Genomic DNA, 19,613 nt, shown 5'->3' on the forward strand with positions numbered 1-19,613 from the left:
CACAGAGGCCCCTTCCATGCTGTTTTGACAGTGTAAAAGGGCCTTCAAAGGATGAATGGCTCTGGCTACATTAGCAAGTATTGTGGCCCAATATAAGTAGATCTCTGGCGCAAAACAGTTGTTAATGAAGACCTGACGTCAACACTGTAGGGGTTTTGGGGGGTTGTTCCAGCCTAGCTCTAGCCTGGCCTCATGGCATCAGCTGTCGGAGCACATCAGGTGTGGTCCTGGGACACGTCTCCGCTCTGGTTTCGGGCAAAACAGGGTCCAGTTTCCACGCTCCAGCACTGCTCCGAGTGCTCCAAGTGGGGAAGATGAAGAGTTTCACTTCAAAAGCTGGCTCCTGCTCCAAATTCCAGTGCTACTGTGGACATGCTCGGTGTAACGCAAGTTCCTTTTCTGTCCCTTTTATTCCCTAGAGCTGTGCATAGGCAGTGACCTCCGCTTCATGAACATTGGGAAGGGAAAAATTTAGCCTTGTGTTTAAAACTGTAACTCCGGGCTGGCTGCACCTGAGGGTGAGGTCCGGACAGGTCTGCGGTCGGAGGGAGGTGAAGCATGGCAGTAAAGACCACGTGCCTTTTCCCTGCTTAGATGCAACTTCGTCACAGGTGCCACAGTATTAGCTGGTTTTCCTTTAGGCCCTCGGTTCTAGGAATTACGTGATTAATTATGTGGATTTGGGGACAGAGAGTAAAGCGAACTCATAGTTCTTGTAAATTTGGGGTTGGCTCTCCAGCGTCCTCACACCTTGGCAAGAGTAGCTGCGTGAGCTGCACAGAAGTAAACTCTTCTTCCTGTCAGACCCTCCTTGTCTATTTAGTGTGTTTAATTGATGACTGCTATATTGCTCTAGAGAGTCATTTACCTGCACATAAATTTGCCAACGTGTGTTTGACCCTAAACTCCAACAGCTGTTTGAGCTTCTAAACATCTCTAATAACCAAATGTAGCGAGAACCACCATTTCTTCTTGTAGCTACTGCACACGGCATTGGAATACTTCCCATTCTCCATCCTCCCATTAAAAAAAAAAGAAGCGTAAAAAATGTTGCATGCGCATATAATAACATGTAATAATAAAATAATAATAGAGCCAACAAAACAAGTGAAAACAAGTGAGAAAAAGAAAACTCTATTCATTTCCTGGCTGCATCTATTAGATGCGTTCATCTGCTGTCGCTAAGCATCCATTCATGCGCCGCCTGTTTGATATGCGTAGGCAGGATGTAAACAGTTATTGTAATAGGGCTCGGCGGCAAATTCTGCTTGGACAGAAAACTTTGAATGCATCTGCTCTTCCAAGTTTTCATTGAGGTGACTGCATTAATTTCCATGAATCTGATGCTATCTCCTTCTTAGCAAGCAAATATTTTGGTCAGTATGGTGTCCCAGGTCTAGATGGCTGGGCTTGATATTCGCTTGCTTAAACCCTGCTGGAAAGTTTCAGTGCCTCGGAGGGGAGAGCACCAATTCTGAATTTCAAGTAAGGAGATACTTACAGCTTGAAAACAGGCACTCTCTACTGAAAGGAATGACAGATTTTTCGTGGTTTTGAGTTGCCCGCTGAACTGGCGCTGGCCCCCAAGAGAATTGTCTGTTTTTCACTAGTAATCTTTAGATTTTGAATACACTTCTGAAATATCATGCTGCAGGAATGAATTCCTCCTGCACTCTGAACTTCATAAGCTGGAATTTCCCCAGTACTTGGCTTATTAGAAAACAGAGAAGTCTAGATTTTCCATTACCCTGCACTTTGGGGAGTCATGTGCACCAGTGTATAATGTGTCAGATACGCTATCGTTCCTAATTAATAGTGTTTTGAACCAATTTACGCTCATTTTGTCTTGATGTCAATGGCTACATAAGGTGTAAGGATCTGGCGCAGATTTTCATAAGCCTGTAAATGCGATTCCATAATTAGTTTTGACGTTCGTGGCTGTTTGTAGGATTTGTGTGCGAGAGTCTGCAGACCAAAAACTTTAACCCAGGAGTCATCCCCTGTGTAACTCCTTTCAGGCAGTGGAGTTACATCAGGGTTGAGTTTGGCTCCCAAACTGGAAAAGTAAAAAGAGAAAGTTTGCTCATAGCCTTTCCCACATGATGCTCCTTGTGATTTCTCTTACCTCCAAGTCCTTGCTGGTAAAAGGAAATGTTTGTCCATAAAGCCTACAGTTTTTTCCACCATGGCAGCCTGTGATGAAATCGTATAGCTGCTAATTTGAGTAAAAAGCGGTCCTAATTGTGGAAACTTGGCTTTCAAAGCCCTGTCCTCATCCAGGACCAAGCGCTAATGCAGGAGTCTCTTTGTAGAGAAACTGAAAGATTATTATTGCAGGGACTTCTCTCCTGCCGGTTGATGCATGTGTCCGAAAAACAACTGCACAGTAATAATTCCACACTTTGATTTCTCAGTGCCTTTTATTCTGGATTCTTGAATTTGTTTGCATATATTATTGAGGCAAGCTGAGTTAGACGCCTAAACCGCTGCCGAAAAGACAGCTGAGGAATGCAGCAGGGAGGCAGCGTCGTGCCGATAGCGCAGGTGGGTGAAGTGAGACGGGGAGAGAAGTTACTCCCAACACGCCCCAATTCGTTCATTACCGGCGCTACAGATCGTGCAAGGCAGACGAGGGCACTTTGCCTTCCTCTCCTCTGTTCTATCCCATTGCCACATTTTATTCCTTAGATGTTTTCGGCAGGTGCATCTCTTTCTGCACTGATTGCGGGTTCAATCGTCCACCGTCTCTTTGTGGAGCGGTGGCTGTGGGCCGTACCGAAAGGGATACGAGTTTTACCACTGATTTCATTCCAAGTCCCCCCCGTCGACGATCCCTGCTTCCGCCTAATTAAGCCAACAGAAAGTTGACTTTCACATAGATCCCTGTCAACAAATAGGAGGTGCTGAGCTGTGGAACAGCTGAGCGTGTGTCGGCCCTGACGCCAAAGGGAGAGGAGAGGGTGCAGCTTGGGAGGGGAAATTCACAGTCCCGGGGTCCTCCCCGAGGAGCCAAAATAACTCCTGCCTGAGGATCACAGTGCCCTTCGCAAAGCAGTGCTGAAATAAATCGCGCAAGGGGAGATGGTTAAAATTTGCATAGCTGATTATAATAATTGATGACTCAATCTGTACTTACTTGGGTAGCTTAGGGAGTGCACTGTTACACACAAATTGTCTGCTTAAAACTTCTGTCCTTTCCTAGGTGCATTTAATCATTAAGATAATTAATGTTTTCCTTTCATTTTGAGTGGGCAGAGCTCTTTAAAGCAGAACAATGAATTCTGAATAATAAGTAACTTACTGGGATGAATAACCACACGTTCTGTGTCATACACGGTTCCAAATTTTGTGACCCCAAGGAGCGGAGGGCTGAACCGTGCGAGTTGCATTCTCAGCTGATATAAATCAGCTCAATGTTATGGAAGTTATTAGAGTTACTCCAGTCTAGATCAGCCTAAACCCTGATCTCGTGAATGTATTAGCGAAAATATTTGTGAATCAGTGTTTAATTGGGTTTTCCCATTCAACCACTTCTGCTGATAGTACGTTATTGACAGTGGATGGTATTAGATGTATTGTGGAGGTGAAGCGGTGTTGGCGTTGGGCAGCGAAGTGCCTTTCTCAATGCCACGTCATGCCGTCTGATGGCGTGGAGCCATAAGACGTTCCAGTTCAGAAAGAGCCATCCGCTGGTGCCAAAGCTGCTCTGTATCGAATCCAGTTTCCCCTGCGAACAGGATCTGGGGCGCGTTCTTTTCTGTATGTGCATAACCCACCCTTTTTCCAGGCTTGTAATGATCTGGGCTGTGATACACCTCCCAAAGCCGGTCCTTGTGTACTCAGCAAAGCCGTGCTTCGCAGAGCAGCTCTGGCTGATGTTCTCAGAGCCCAGGACTTTACCCTCTCCTCTAATCACCACTGAGCCCAAGGCCTTCACAGTCCTTAAGATACTACAAGTTCCAGCGATAAATCCATGGTGGGAGACGAAATAGATCTGAAATCTCCTGAGGCCGGTTTCTCTGTTCTGACCACTAGGCAATGTGTATTTTCTTTTGTGGGGGTTAGATCCAGCTGTAGTGCGGGGCGGGGAGCGGGGAGATACAGCTGAGCGTGGTTTCACGGGTTGCTGTCGTTCTGTGGTGGGTGGTGGGCTCACAGACGCTGTCCTCGCAGGCCGTTAGCCCGGACCTACAGACGGTCAGCATCAGAAAGCACTCTTGTCAGTGCTGGCAGAAGAGGGTTAAGTGGAACTGAATTCTAAGTCTTATTGCTTTTAATATAGTTGAATAAGCAGCTCATTCAGCTGTTACTAAGTTGGTGTGTTTTCCTGTTTTCCTGGCCTCCTAGAGAAGTGGGATCAGCATGTGATCTGTGCGCGGAAGGAAGAGTCCTGGTGCAATACGCCTTCAGCGCCTCTTCCCCGATGCCCTGCGATCCCTCCGGGCACTGGAGCCCGCGGGAAGCAGAAGGTGAGTCACAGGGCTGGGGACAAACACGGGGCTGGGGGGGAGGGAAGAGGGGCCAGAGCAAAAGGAGAGCCACAAAGACAGTGGGAAAATCTGGGAAAGAGTGACCGATTATACCTGTATGTGGCACGAACAAAACTAGAGGGCAGATGAGTGCACCGTGCCCTGAAGTCATGCCGCTGGCCGGAATACCTGTGTTTTGGCCCCCGTGTCCTGACCCTGCCCATGAGTTAAAAGAATTCCGGGAGCTGAACCTGAATTTCAGAAAGCAGCAGAGTGCCAAGAAACGCTGACCATTCACATCTGCCAGATGAACTCCTCGGGGGAGCTGTTTACTCCTTCTACTCCAACTCCAAAAGTGAAGAATTGCATGTTATTTATTTGGGCCTGATTTCTGCTGCCTTCGCTTTCATTGAATAGTAACGGGCTGCTCCAGCAGACAGGCTGAAAGGAGATTGCCCTTTGGGCAAGTACTCTGCAGCATGAACGCAGGTGACTACGTCAAGCCCAGTCTAGTTCAGGGTGTTTTGCAAAGTCGTACTTACTGCTCCTCTCCAGAGCACGTTGGAGGGAGCACGGCCTGCAGAGCTGCTCGTACAGTGCCATTAGATCTCCATCATTAACTCTCCTCCATATGTACCTTCCATTACGTAAGCAGGTGGATGTGGTAGAGCATATTTAAGATTATGCCAGGCAGAGGTCAGTAATCACAAATTACGGTTAGGAAAGAGCAGAATATTATTTCAGGCTGTGTCTCACGAGCTGTTCCTTTGACAGCAGCACACTCCGGGCACAGACTTCACTGTGAACATGCAGGTGGGCTCAGTGAACTCAAAGGCCAATCCCTGGATTTTGCAAACTTATATACAAATAACTCGTTACATTAAGGACTTCCATGTCCTGTGGCTAGAGTACGTGGGAGTTATTCTACAAGGAAGATCGTGAGCTAATACGGTGACTTATGCAGTGCTGGCACCCTGGAGCCCTCCCTAGTCCCAAGGTCAGCGTGTGCATCAAGCTGCGTCCCCACTGCGCGATGGGACAAGACGTGTAGTCAAGCGTCCTCTGCCCCGCGCACCCATCAGCCCAAGAGAAGCTGCGGTTCACTCCAACTCACCCCATCAGTTGGGGCATCCAAGGGCCAAGGCTGCCGGGCACGGGGCAGAGGGCGCCCACCCCTTGGGTGGATGGTGTTGAAGAGCTCCATCCTGGGAAGCAGCGCTCCGGCTATGAGTGGATTATCAATAGACTGGATTGGTGAAGTTTGGATCGCTTGCAGTAGTAGTGCAGGGTGGAAGGTGGAATTTCCCCTTAGCCAAGGGTTACAAGACTTTGAAACCTGGTTTCATTTGGAACAAAACCCCAAACTTTTGAAATTCTCCACAAAGGAAAATTAAAAAACAAGAAGTGTTTGAGGCTGGCCAGAATGTTTTGTTTAGCTCATATAATTCCTCTTTCATGAACTTCGGTTAAATTATGACATTTTAAAATATCCCCTTTTAGTATATAATCTAGGGCAAGAGCAACTTTTAATATCAAACTGAAAAGTGTTTCAAAGTGCAAAAGTGAAATGATTTCTTCCAAAAATGTCAAAACGCAATGTTCCGATATTGTTAGAACTTTCTTCCCATTTTCTCTCCAGAATAAAATTTTGGACAAATCAACCCAATTTTGCAAAGTGTTTTGATTTTGAACGAACTGCATATTCCATTGAGATATGCAGTTCCATCAAAATTTCTCCAACGAGCTCCGATTTGAAAACTTCTAGATCTCACACGTCTTGCCAGCGGCATCATTCCTAGAGAAACTAAGCTACTCTAAGATTTATTACTCGGCTGCATTTTGCATTTAATTTCCTCTTCTTACAGTATGTGCCTGCATGTTCTTAACTGTGAAGGGTGCAGTCTGATCCTTATCTGCCTCATTTGGTTGCTGTTGTGCCATTTCTCTGGAACGAAAATTTGGGAATCCTATCCTCTTACTACGTTAATAAGTTGTCTCCACTTTAGGGTAGAAAATATACCAAGCGTATGGTATTTGTTGCTCCGTAATTTTCTGTCATTGCTACCACGCTCCCTGACATTCAGGATCTCTGCCTACTTGCGCTTGGTCTGAGTTACAAATAGCACAGTTAGATCATTGTCTGGCTCTTTTAATTGTCTATCTGTGAGTACTCAAGCATGCAAGCTTTAAATTCACTTTCTGCAGGCGTTCATGTGTGTAAATCTCCACTGCTTGAATGTTCGTGGAAAGTGAATACAAAAGAGGCATAAGCATGGCCAAAATGAACTCATTTTAAAATTTGAGACGACACTCATGGAAAATGTTTCATAGTACTCGTCCAGCTTCTTACCAGAAAACCACATTTCTCATGTGTCTCTGAAGCAACGCTGAACCTGGTTGCTCTGATTTCATTCTCCTGAGGTCTCACAGCACTGTTACGCCGCACAGTTCCCCCAGGTAGCTGACGCCAGCTGTGGTCCGAGCTACGTGTGAGCCGTGCCCATTGCGAAACTCTGCCGTGGGGACGGGGACAGTGTCCTTCCTATCCTTAGTAGGGCGACTAAGATGATTAAGGGCTTGGAGCATCTCCCTTATGAGGAAAGGCTGAGAGCGCTGGGACTCTTTAGCCTGGAGGAGAGAAGGCTGAGGGGAGACCTTATTATGGCGTACAAGTATCTAAAGGGTGGGCTGAAGGAGGATGGAGCCAGGCTCTTTCCAGTGGTTCCCAGTGACAGCACGAGGGGCAACGGGCACAAGTTAGAACATAGTTCCGTTCAAATACATGGAAAAACTTCCTTATGGTGAGGGTGCCAGAGCACCGGCACAGGCTGCCCAGGGAGGTGGTGGAGTCCCCTTCCCTGGAGATTTTCAAGCCCCGCCTGGATGCAGTCCTGAGTAATGTGCTCCGGGCAATCCTGCTTTGGCAGGGGAGTGGGACGAGATGATCTCTAGAGGTCCCTTCCAACTCTGAAAACTCCGTGATTCCGCGATTCCTAGTGTCCTGCTTGTGCCCAGCATGGTGGGGTCCGACCCCCCGGGCTGACATATTTTGTGACCCTTTCCCAGCCGGTTGTGCCCTTTGCGTGAGTGGCTGTCGGCTCCTCGGCAGCCGTTGTGGGAAGGCGCTGGCGATCAGGCAGTTCTGATTTACTCTTTGCCTTCACCACAGAGCAAGGCAGCTCTAACCTACCTGGATTGTCACCAGCAACACCAGCTAGATAAACAAACCTTACAGCACCTCCGCAACTCGGCCAAAGGGGGCTTTTATATATTAAAGGTGTTTTTTGGCTCAAACCCAAGTAAGTACCTTTGCTTACTATGCAATATATGCATATATCAGGCAGTTCCTACCGCCTGACACACTATTGACTAAAAGAAGTGTGAGAATATAATAAAAAATGTTGCTGCCTTAAGCTGCTCTAGTGCCCTGCCTTTCCCGGTGGCCAACATTTCACTCGAGAGTGATACATTCCATATTTGCAAGTGGAATTGTCTCAGTTGGACATTAGAGTCCCACTGGATGGTCCCTTTGTCTTGACCACATAAGAAATGTGGCAGGTGAGTTGTAGTTGTGACAGCGACCGCATCCCGAGAGGCTGCTGATCCCAGCTGGCCACAAGCGGGTCACGTCCCTGTCCGTGTATCAGGGCATTCGTCCCTGCCACTTCGCTTGACTGTGTGACACACCAGGCTGTGGCCGTGGCTGTGGCCGACGTTTTGGGGTAACCTCCCTCCCAGCCTACCATCCTCGCTCTCTAACCAGGAGTTGGGATTTGACTGCTCCTCCCAAACCTCACATTTGCATTTTGCGTTAGGCAAGGCACAGTGTTGTATGAGGTGCTGTTCTATAACCCATCTTGCTGATCTCATAAGCTTAAGGATTTCAGAACCTGAGTGCGCAGGGACAGAATGACTGCTACACCATTACTTTTTATATACAAATATTCGTCATTTTCATAGTGTTTCATAGTGTTTACCCATCTCTAGAAATCTAGAGTTCCATGGAATAAGGTCTCCATCCTCTTCCACAATTAAATGAATGTGTCTTGCCCAGGTCTAAGTGTCTGATGATATTCAAGAAAGGGACTCTCTATTTCAACTTCATTGAGGTTTTTGGTCTCTGGATGACTACAATCAAGCTCCCATTTTGGGGCGATGATGTGCATTAAACTCCCTGGAGGCTGGGTTCAATTCATGTGACCCCAGGGAGCACACCCTGGTCTACCAAAACGTGTGGGTTTGTTCACTATTTAAGTCTTACAGAGGCCTTGAACTGGCAGAGGTGAATTTGCAGGAACCCAAGTGGAGATCACTTTTGAAAACGTACTAAGCTGCGAGCCATTAATCGACTCCATTTTCCTATCTGCAAGATGGCAGCGATAAGATTCACACATCTTTCCAAAGCTCTCTCAGATACCAGGGTTAAAACCACCTTCTTAGGGCTGCAGGCAGGAGCTCGCTGTGAGTCTGTGAGAAAGTCATCGCAGGGCCCGGCCAAGCGCATGTGGACGGCAGCGAATGTTGTGAGATAACGTGAGTCAAACAGGGTATTCGCTACTCAAAATGATTACACACAGTACTTGCAGTCTTGCCAGGGGGGAAAAAAACTTGAGCGTGTTAGATGAAAACTCTGGCTTTCTTCACAGCATATCGCTGCTGCGGTCTCTCCAGATGCTGAGGTTAGTGGCATTCCCGGTGCTCCGTGGCATGCGAGGAGGAGAGGAGGGCTATGGGGTATGCGCGGGTGAGGGAGAGGCATTAGAAGTTGTGCATCTGCAGGACAATCGCGTCAGATCGCGGGGAGGACTGCCTGAGAGAGCAGGAAATCTCTTCTGCATCTGGCTGCGTTTGGTGTGAACGGGAGAATTCCCTGTGCTGTTTATCCTTGACAAAAGAGGCACATTTCTAACACTTCATTGGATCACAGACAATAAGAATAACCTTCACACATTGCCCTTTTCTCTTTAAATTAGTAGTGATGCCCTGTTTGTTCATGTTTGCCCAGTGCTTTATCTTGCCTTCTCCCTTGGTTGCAAACAGCTGCGCTCTCTCTTTTTTTTTTCCTCTGCCTTCTCCATTCCTCTCCCCTCATTACCTTTCTTTATCTTTACTTTTCCCTTTCTTCTTCCTTGTACTTTGCCTTCTCTCTGTCCTGCTTGCTCCCTTTTCGTGTCATTATTTGGGAAGGAAGAGGGAATTTACAGCTCTCACTGGTTTCTGTTACCAACTGTTCCACCCATCTGACCTCTCTGGATCTTGCAGTCCGTGACTCCGTGCCAAATTGTAATGTTACCATAGTATTTGGGAACCCAGCAAGCATTGTGGCTTTCATTAGTTTTTAGTAATACCTCCCATGTAGTTGAACATAGCCAACGGTGAGAAATGTAAAAGTACAAGTGCCTGTTGTTTCATCACAAGAAGCGCAAAGAGCCAGCTCAGACCTGTGCTCCATGTGCCTCCAAAAAAAGGGGTCTTACACAACGTGCTAGATTAGCCTGTAAATGGTATAGGAGTTGCCCCCCAACAGCACAGTGCAGCAGCTTCTTGGAATCGACAAAAGCTCTTTTCTTGTCCTTGTTAAAGAGAAAAATGTTGTATTTTAGTGTGAGAGGTGAGGGAATAAATAGGAGGTGAATTGAAGGCAAAGGGACTCTGTTTATCAGGTAAAGTACTGAGTGGAAAGGGTAGAAAATATCATCGCTTGGCACAGGGGAAGGCACTAGAAATAGGAAATACAGGACCAGACGCACTGGCACAATGTGTATTGTCCCGTCCAGCACTTAAACTGGGTTTGCATCTCTCTCACCCAGCCAGGAGACGCTGGAGTTATATCCCCCATCTCCGTGCTGGCCATGCCTGTTCTGCTCAAGTAAAGAGTTTCCTGGACAGATATGCTCTCCGCCACTAATTTGTCTTTCAAGACTGATGCCATGGATAGCGCATGTCCTCTAACTTTTTTGGGCCCTGTCTTCGCTTCTTTCTCTCTTCCCAGGGCACCCTGACGTTGAGCAGCCTTGTAAATCCAGCGTCAGGACATGGAGTCCCAACTCGGCCGTCAACCAACACACGGTGCCCCCGGCCTGTCCCGAGCCTCAGGGCTGCTACCTGCAGCTGGAGTTTCGTTATCCCCTGACTCCAGAGTCCCTCACAGTCTGGGTGACATTTGTTTCCCCAGACTGGGACTCCAGCGGAGCGGTGAATGACATCAAGTTGCTCACCATCAGCGGGAAGAACATTTCTCTCGGTCCGCAGAACGTCTTCTGCGACATCCCGTTGACCATAAAGCTGGATGCGGGACAAGTGGGCGAGGAGGTGTATGGGATCCAGATCTACACTCTGGATGAGCACCTGGAAATTGATGCCGCCATGCTGAGCTCCGTCCCCCACAGCGCGCTCTGCGCGGACTGCAAACCCATCCAGTACAAAGTAGTTCGGGACCCTCCTTTCCAGTCTGGATCTCCAGTTGTCATCTCAAACCTCAGCAGGAGATTCGTCGACACGTAAGTACTGCTTTCCAGAGAGCTGAATAGACTTGTTCAGAGAAAAACAATAACCCGTTCATCTCATCCTGTTAATGTCCAGCATCACAATTGGTTGTTAGGATTTTGAACTAGAGAGACATACCAAGTATTACCAAGAGAGAGTATCCCATAGTTTCTCTCTGGAACCAGGAGCATCACACTGAGGGGATACAGCCTGGGATTTCATGGGTAATTTTTGAGAAATTTCTGGACTAGTTGTGTAGAGACATGAAATTCCGGCTTTCCTTAACCAGAAAGGGTATTGCAAGCTACCTGAGGTATGATAAGTTAAATGTTTAAGATAACCTCTAGAGTAACATAGTCATCATTTCCTTAGAAATCTTTTGAAAGTCATGTTTCAGTGGAGAGGGAGACAGAATGGCTTTCAGTGCTGGAGCACCAATTAACTACTAAAGAAACGATGTAAAAAATACAGTTGCACATTCAGGTATATAAATGTATTTCAACCACTTTCGTTTTCTGCTTTCGTGTGTCACTAAAACAAGTTGTGTTGGAGTGGCATTGTTCTGACAGAGCGAACGTGCCGGATGCGCTAGTTGGATGTAGGGGCTGAGTTTCGTCCCAGCTGCGGTTATGCTCATCTAGTCAAGGAACGCGTGATTGCTGAGGAAAGTCCAACTTCAAAATATTTAACGATTTCAGGAGATCCATGATCTACCCATAGGCATTCTACAGCAGCAAGAAAAACATCTTTTGCATAACGTGATTCCCTGGAAATGATTCACTCATCTGTGGGAACAACATGAAGCTCTTTTGAAAAATGAACACCAGATAAAAGGAAACCTGCTAAGAAAACTACACTCTAATTTAGAAAAGATGATCTAATTAGTACAGCTAATATCAAGGAAGCATACATCATTATGGTCTTCTAAAGCATATTTAAATATAATAAAAATGATTAATTAACAATTCAGTAATCATGAGCTACCATCCCTTTCATGGCCCAATTATACAGCTCAGAAGATGAAAAATGTCCCTACGGATTTAAAAATTCAAGGTAACTAACAATAGTGAATATAAAAACAAAACCCCAGGACATCACTGAGGTTACTCGTGTGCTGAAAGTTAAGCATGTGCCTAAGTGCTTTCTGGGGTTGTAGCCTTGTTCCAACAATCGCCGGCAATTAACATGGGATGAATATTGGCATATTGGGAACGTGGAAAATGGTGAATTTTCCCATGGTTTTGCTGTGAAAGCATCTTTGCCTGAAACCTGGCCCACTCTCGTTGGAAAATGGGACTGGTTTGGTTTGAAATATTTGCATACCTTGGCACAAGTTCCCACAGACACAGGTCCAGTTTTGAGTTCATAACAAAAAGGGGAGAAAAATAAAAAGCCCCAAACCATAACTTGTATTCTGAATTCTATTCCCTTGTCCTTTATTATGATTTTGTGGGTGACTTCTCGCCTATAGCCAGCTGTAGCAAAAGGGTGCTCTAATAATTAAATCAGTACCCAGGGATTAATGAGAATTTTCCTGTGCGTCATTGAATAAATCACGTGGGATAACGTTACTGTACCTCTCGGTATGTCTCACCTAGTTACACAGCCAGCTAAAAATCAGACATAAAATTTACGTTAGTCTTTCTGGGCTCTACCTGTGATCAGTAGACAGACAGGGATGCTCCTGGAGGCTGGCACGGCCAACCTAACCCAACCTTCTCATCTAGCTGGCCACAGGCCATCTGTGTCTTCCCAGGAACTATAGGGAAAATCCGGCCAGAGAGCTTCGATGAGATGCTTGAAAAACTAAAATGAAGTTTGTAGTCACTGGATGAGGAGTCAAAGATGCAGATTCTTAAGCGCTTGGAGTTGGGTTTGATTCAGGGCTTTGGCGCGCGTTTGAAATCTTGAAAAGCGGGGTGGTTTTTTTATCCTAATATGCCTACGTGCACAAGACCGATCCCCGCTCTGGTGATGGGGGCCGCGCAGACTGGTAGGCTGATGGGTACGTCCAGGCTGTGGCTGGGCCGTACCTTGAGACACAGCAAACTCGCCGAAAATCTGCATGGGGTTGTGGTTATGTGGTAGAGGCAAAAGCAAGATGAGTTTTCCGTTAGCACCTTGTGCAAAGAGTAGCTACAGTTCTTATACTCCGTAAGCAGGAAGGAAGGGCGGATGCTCCCGGGAAGCTAGGGACAGAGGTGTTGGGCTGTGATCCTGGGGATGTGTAGGTGTAGAGGTAAATGCAGTCTCTCTCTCGACCTGTTCGCATCTGCCTGTCTCATTCTGTACAGCTGGAATTCGGCATATCTGTGCAACCAGACTTTGCAGCCCCTTTATCTCTCTGTAAGCCCCAAGCCAGTTACCCCTCCTTTAGGCTTTTGCATGTTTTCCGTATTAAATAAAATGACCCCCCCACATGTTCTATGGAAGGTTATTTTGAAGGCAGTCGCATATCTTTACTCTTGCCTCCTCTGACCTTGATCTTCGCTTTCTCTTTTTCTCCCAAAGAAAATATTTGCTTGCACTGTTATCTGTGAGCAAGATCCTTTCCCCAGGTGTGGCGATGCTGAAAGAAAAATTAATTTCTCCTACCTTCTTCCCATCAAAGAGAGGGAACTTCTCTTTAAGCTGAGAGGAGAGACAGCCTTTAATGGATAGCCCGTGCCTACTCAGCACTGGGTGCTCCGCAGAGGAGAGTAAATAACCAGAACAGTGGAAACCTTTTATTAAGAAATGCAAAATAACGCCAGACCTTCTGTTCTCAAGCTGGGTTTTAATCTCAGCTCTTGGCTCAAGCTGAGGCTAGCAAACATCTCTAAGGGACAGGACCTTATCCTTGGACCTTACAGAAACCAGGCAAGATACACTCAGTTCTACTGAGTGTGATCAGCCAGAACTGCTGGTAGCTGTGATACGAAATAGAGTCAGAGCCTAGGAAGAGAGCAGAAAGCTAAATAAATCAGGGGAAAAAAAAAAAAAAGAGGTCAGGCCAGGTGCAGCACAGAACTGCTGAGTCTTCACACCGCAGCGAGCGATAAGGAAAGAGCCTCATCTGGAAATCTCAAAGTCTCAGCTCACAATTTAATCCAAAGGTTGGATTCTGCTCCTACGTAGAGGGTTTCACTCTGGCTGCTCTCTAGAAATAATGTGCGAGATAGCCACGACGGTGAATGTGGTAATTGTTTTGCCCTCACTTTGCCCTTACTATCGTGCTTTTACGCTCACGTCATTGCAGTTGGAAAGTAGTCGTTGCCTTTGCATTCCTTTGTAGCAACTACTGATTCTTTAAGAGCTCAGTGAGAAGAGAGCGCCCGCAACGAGGTGCTCTCCTGAGAATGTCACAGGGACAGTTAAGGTGTCACTCCCACGGGGACAGCCTGGGGTGAGCAGCCCGTGTTCCCTGTTGCACTCTCGGCAGCCAAATTGCGAGCGGTGAGCAGCCGGCTGTGCTGGCGAGATCTGCGCTCACCCCTCTGGCCGGCTGAGCCGAGAGACGCCGAGGTTAGTTTTGGAAAGTTGTCAGAATAACTGGAAAAGTTTCGTAGAATTGGAAACCTTCCCAACTTTTCTGCCACAAACTTTGTAGGAAACCTCAAAACGTCATGGACGGCGATGGATCAGGTCATCTTTGTGGTGTTAACCTGTAGGCTTTTTCAAGACAAAGGCATTGACTGAAATAGCCTTAGAAAGAATCCCAGCACGGAGCCCTGGGACGAGTTTTGGTTTTGCAGAGCGGAACATCAGTGAGAGAAGCAAGTACGCTCTCCTGTGATATGTACATCTGAGCCGTTCCTACACCGACTAGACCTTTAGTACCTGAACGACGCCTAGAGATACTGTGTTCGTACTTGAAACAGAAAGAAAAAAAAGAGAGACTGAGAGAGAAATCTGCATTTTCTCCTGTAGGGAGTATGGTTTTCTTTCCAGTTTTGGCTATTTTACACCTACGTTCTATGGCTAAACCTTTTATGTTGCTTGGTAATGGTTGGAAGGCACTGGTCGTCATATGCGTACAGTTGTTGTTTAAGTTGTTATTTAAGTAAGTACCACATTTTAAAATATTTTCTTCGAATCAGGAGTTCCATTCAGTGCAGATCTCACGGGGGCTTCTCGGGGTGATTGCAGAATGACTGAGAAATTGCCATCATCAAGACTGCAGGTGGTTGGAGGGCTGCTCTGGCACTGTTCGTGGGGCCTTAGCGTTTCATGTACTTGATCCAAAACAATTGTTTGTTTCAAAATTGGCGTTACTGATGCATTTGTCTTTTGTTACTGGTATCCAATCAGAAGGCCATATGATGAGTGACTTGTCAGAAACCCCAGATGATGAGCAGTTGAAGGAGATGGAAAACAGTTCTTAGTCTGTATATGAAATATTCGGTAAATTCCTACAAATACAAACAATCGGAGAGGCTGGGGAATCTGCAGTGGCTATTCATAATGAGCAATAATTCATTACAGCCAATTATTGGTGTGCCTTTTAGCCCCTGAACTCAACAGGAAGACTGTGTTTACATGACACAGGCCCAGCTGAACACAGGACTGGAAAACTGTGAATATCACAATGATGATATGTAAACCGAAGTCCCTGCTGAATGCAACACTAAAATTTCATGGCAACATCTGTCCTTATTATGGCATTCCTTCCTTCATCTTGAAGATCTATTTCTCTATTTTCTGAAGGTCTACCAGCCAGAGGAATGTATGATCTAAAGCAGCTGAAATGAATTGCCAGATCCATCTGTCATGAAGATAATTAACACCATATTTCCACCCAAACAAGATACAGATCTCTGGGTGGATGTTCTCCTGACACCAAAAGCTGAAGCCCATATTATCACCATCTTCTGCTCACCCCTCCTCCACAGTTACCATGCCAAATCTCTCTTGATATGCCAGGAAATACTGGGGAGTATCTAAGATAGGACAGAAATGTAAAGAAAGCACTTTACATGCCCAGATTTATCTGCGAGAGCTGCTGGGTTGTCCGTGTGATATCGGCATGCTACGCATCTGGATTCCCAACAGGCTTTAGAACTGTATATGGTATTCCAGATGTCCTTGTGCACGAATACTTATCCAGCTACCCTGGAAATGCCTTGCCTTGATGCGGCAGGGACATTGTATGCTTTTTATGTGGATACATCCCACTGACGGTTCCTAGTTGTCTTGCAATTGAATAAATACAACCAACTGCTGCTTCCCCTCTCACTTACAATGAAAAGCTTGTTCTGAATTTCTTGATCCTACGTGCATAATATTGTCTTATACCAACATATGCACCATTTCAAGACATCTAGTCCTGTAAATGAGTCATTTTTACATTATAGTTCCATCTTTCTCTGCACTGACTGAGCCTATTTACCAATTCTTTGTTGTCTGTGGATACTTGGACTTTTGGAGTTTAGATCTTTCTTTACAGGAAATATTCGTTAGTTAACCTTGAAGTGAAAGACAAAATTCCGTTTCCATTCAAATTTCTCTTTCAATCCTACCTATTACAGCTACTAGAAATAAATGCAAAATAGTGTTATGTCTTGTTGAATCCCTTAGTTTTTAGTGCCTGCTCTCACGCCTAGCAGTACCAGAGACCTGCCACTATTAAAAGCATTTGTTCTCCAGTCTGCAACTAGGTTTCTTTCCCATAATTACACAATTCTGCATATTATTTCTCTCTAGTAATATATTAGAGATCCCTATCTGTATCCATATGAAAGTTTACAGCTCATCTCCAGTAAAACCACTTTTACCAAGCTTCAACATGAACAGATTTACTCTTATTCATGCTTTCTTGCTCATTCCTAAGAGCTTCCCTCTCATTAGTTTGCAGTTCTGTGTGGACAAAGCTATTTGGAGCTTTCCCAAGAAGCAAACACCCTTCTGTCCCACCGGGTTTCTCTTACCCCTAGAATTTCCAGTTTCAGGTACAGTACTAGCACTGCTAGTTCTTGCCTAGTTTTTCATCCAGAGTCCTTGCATTAAGGAGTAAAGTTTCAGTTGTTCCTCCCTGACCCTCGTGTCCCAGCTGGATTAGCGGCCGTGCTGGTGCTGGCACTGGCACTGGCACTGCCTGAAAGCCTCTGCGCGTCAGTGAAGAGCTTTGAGTGTATCGGAGCTTCCTGTGGTCAGTTTTGGCAAAGTTTAATGTTCAGCTGGTGTAGGACGGTGTAGCCTTCCTGCAGCTCAGTGGAGGTGCTGGTGACCCACTAGCAAGCATCATCCATCTTCAGACCTCTCTGAGGCCCTCTCTGGCCTTGTCTATGTCAGCTCCTTCCTCATGCAGCCAGTGTTGATTGCCCTGTTCCTGCTTAATGAACCTGGAAACCTCCCATGATGAAAGAACAGAAAAATACGGGATGATTGCCTGTCCCACACCTTTCATTCCAGGAGGGGGAAGCTGGTCATAGGCTCATCTGAATGACTCATCGGAACAGCTGAGGGAATTGGGGGTGTTCAGCCTGGAGAAGAGGAGGCTGAGGGGAGACCTTATCTCTCTCTATAGCTGCCTGAAAGGAGGTTGTAGTGAGGTGGGAGCTGACCTCTTCTCCCTGGTGACAAGCGATAGGACAAGAGGAAATGGGTTCAAAGTCATGCCAGGTGAGGTTTAGATTGGATATTAGGAAAAATTTTTTCACTGAAAGGGTTATCAAACACTGGAAGAGGCTGCCCAGGGAGGGGGTGGATTCGCCATCGCTGGAGGTGTTTAAAAAAAGGGTGGACGTGGTACTTGGGGACATGGCTTAGAAGTGGTTTTGTCAGGGTGGGTTAATGGTTGGACTTGGTGATCTTAAAGGTCCATTCCAACGTCAGCGATTCTATGATTCTATGATCTGACCCTAATTGAGGTGAAGTGCTGGTGGGATGGAGAGTTCTCCACCCAGCAGCATCTTCATCGCTAACGTCACCCTGGGGAAGTTCTTCCCTCTCCCAAACAGTGTGGCCTCACCTCCAGCTTGTGTGGCAGCGGGGAAGACGATTCTGCTCCCTGTGCCAGGTAGGAATGTGTACCCCTACTCTACGCCAAGAGCTTGGGTAGCCAGGAAGAGAAAAACTGCTTCTCCTCCATCTACTGTTCCTGCATCTTTCCTTCACATATGTTGTGCTGCTAAATACCAAGGTAGCGGTTGTTATTATTTATAGCCGCCAGTAGCGTGCCGGGCGCTCTACAGAAGGAATACGCCAGGTGCCTTCTGTCAAAGAGCTCACAATGAGATGTTAGAGGCTAGCGGTGCCGCCGCTCTCAGGGGTTATGCATCTCCACTTGGCTGATGTGACTTGACAGCTGGAAGCCACATTCTGATGGCTTTCCTTCTTTCGTGCTTTCTTCGTTAAAGGTGCCAGGTTATCTTTGCGAAAGAATAAAACCTGCTTCCTGACCCCCCACACAGAACAGATAGAGCAATTTTTTCCCTTGCCAACCTCTGCCAAATTGCCTTAACCCTGCCCTGGAGAAAAGAAAGAACAATTTGACGGTCCGTGCCCATTCAGTAGGCAGCTTTGCTGCTAAGCCTGAGCAAAGATGCCATTTGGTGCCAGCTGTAGTGATAGATATGTGATTCTTCACTGTTGCGGTTTCTTATGTAATGCCGTAACTATAGCTGGCACTTGACAAAATGCGTAGCTCCTGTTCTGGCTCGGCCGCACATGATGCAAGACTAAGGTAGTAAGGGCGGGTTTCTCTCTTCATGGGTTTGTGATCCTGACACGGGGCAGCCCAGAGGCATTTTTCAGCCATCTTTGGAGGGTGGCATTGCTCTGGGTGAGCCCCGGCTGCCTCTCTCAGACATGACTCGGAGAGCATGGGAAGAGCCAGGAAAGGGGGACTGCTCCTTTTGGGGAATGACAGTTTGCTTCGGGATCGGCTCTGCCCCAGGCGGGGACTCCCCCGGGACTGCCGCTACATGGGATTCACACCTCCAATGTACCTCTGGAGTCATACGCAGAGGCTGTAGAGAGATCAGAACCATACACTACAATTTAGCCATATGCGAGTGTCCCTGAAAAACTGAACATTAACTGCTGTCCTATTATTAACCAAATAGATACTATTAGAAATTGATATATTTAATCACTCCCAGCCAGGGTGGAATTTGAACTCGCGACCTAGAAGTTGTAGCAGAGTTTTACGCTGCAGGATAAAAAAAAAAAAAAGAAGGTCAAATGGGACTTTTCCTGCTGTGCAAAATAATTTATTGCAGGTGAGACAGTCTCAGATATGTGGTAAATTAGGCTGTGCATTATCTCACGGATAATAATTTCCCTCTGATGTTTGCCTTCTTGTGTGCATCTTTATTTTGGGCTCTAAATAAGATAAGAAGCACCAGAAATCTCCCAGGAATAACAAATGCATTTTCTTTGCTTGATTGAGGAAAGAAATATTGGACAGACATGTGTTATGCAACAATTTAAAAATAACTCTCTTGTAAAACTTGGAGGGAGCCTCAAATACCGCAGAAGAAGCAGAAATGTGTTACCTACCTTTTTATCAGCAGTGTCAGCCAGTACAGCTTTCTTCAGCTACTTTTACTGAACTATTGGCCTGATCATTTCCTGGGCATTTTATTTTAATATACTTTCCTAGGAAATAAATTCCAAGTCTCTGTTAAATTTGGAGCTACACTTGAACAGGCAAGTCTTTGAAAACAACGCTGCAGT

At 46.2% G+C, this 19,613-nt stretch overlaps 1 protein-coding gene across 1 annotated transcript in view; it reads left to right on the forward strand.

Annotated features, from left to right (window-relative positions):
• PAPPA (pappalysin 1) overlaps positions 1-19,613 on the forward strand; it is a gene marked incomplete at its 3' end in the record, with an annotated part of 182,185 nt that overhangs the window by 64,412 nt on the left and 98,160 nt on the right. Inside the window, exons 6-7 of the mRNA XM_082492634.1 lie at positions 4,348-4,469; positions 10,462-10,969. Coding sequence (XP_082348760.1) covers positions 4,348-4,469; positions 10,462-10,969 — 630 coding nt within the window. The remainder of the gene's footprint in view (positions 1-4,347; positions 4,470-10,461; positions 10,970-19,613) is intronic.

Source organism: Vanellus vanellus (genome assembly GCF_965231255.1).
Source record: "Vanellus vanellus genome assembly, chromosome: 18".
Taxonomy (NCBI): Eukaryota; Metazoa; Chordata; class Aves; order Charadriiformes; family Charadriidae; genus Vanellus; species Vanellus vanellus.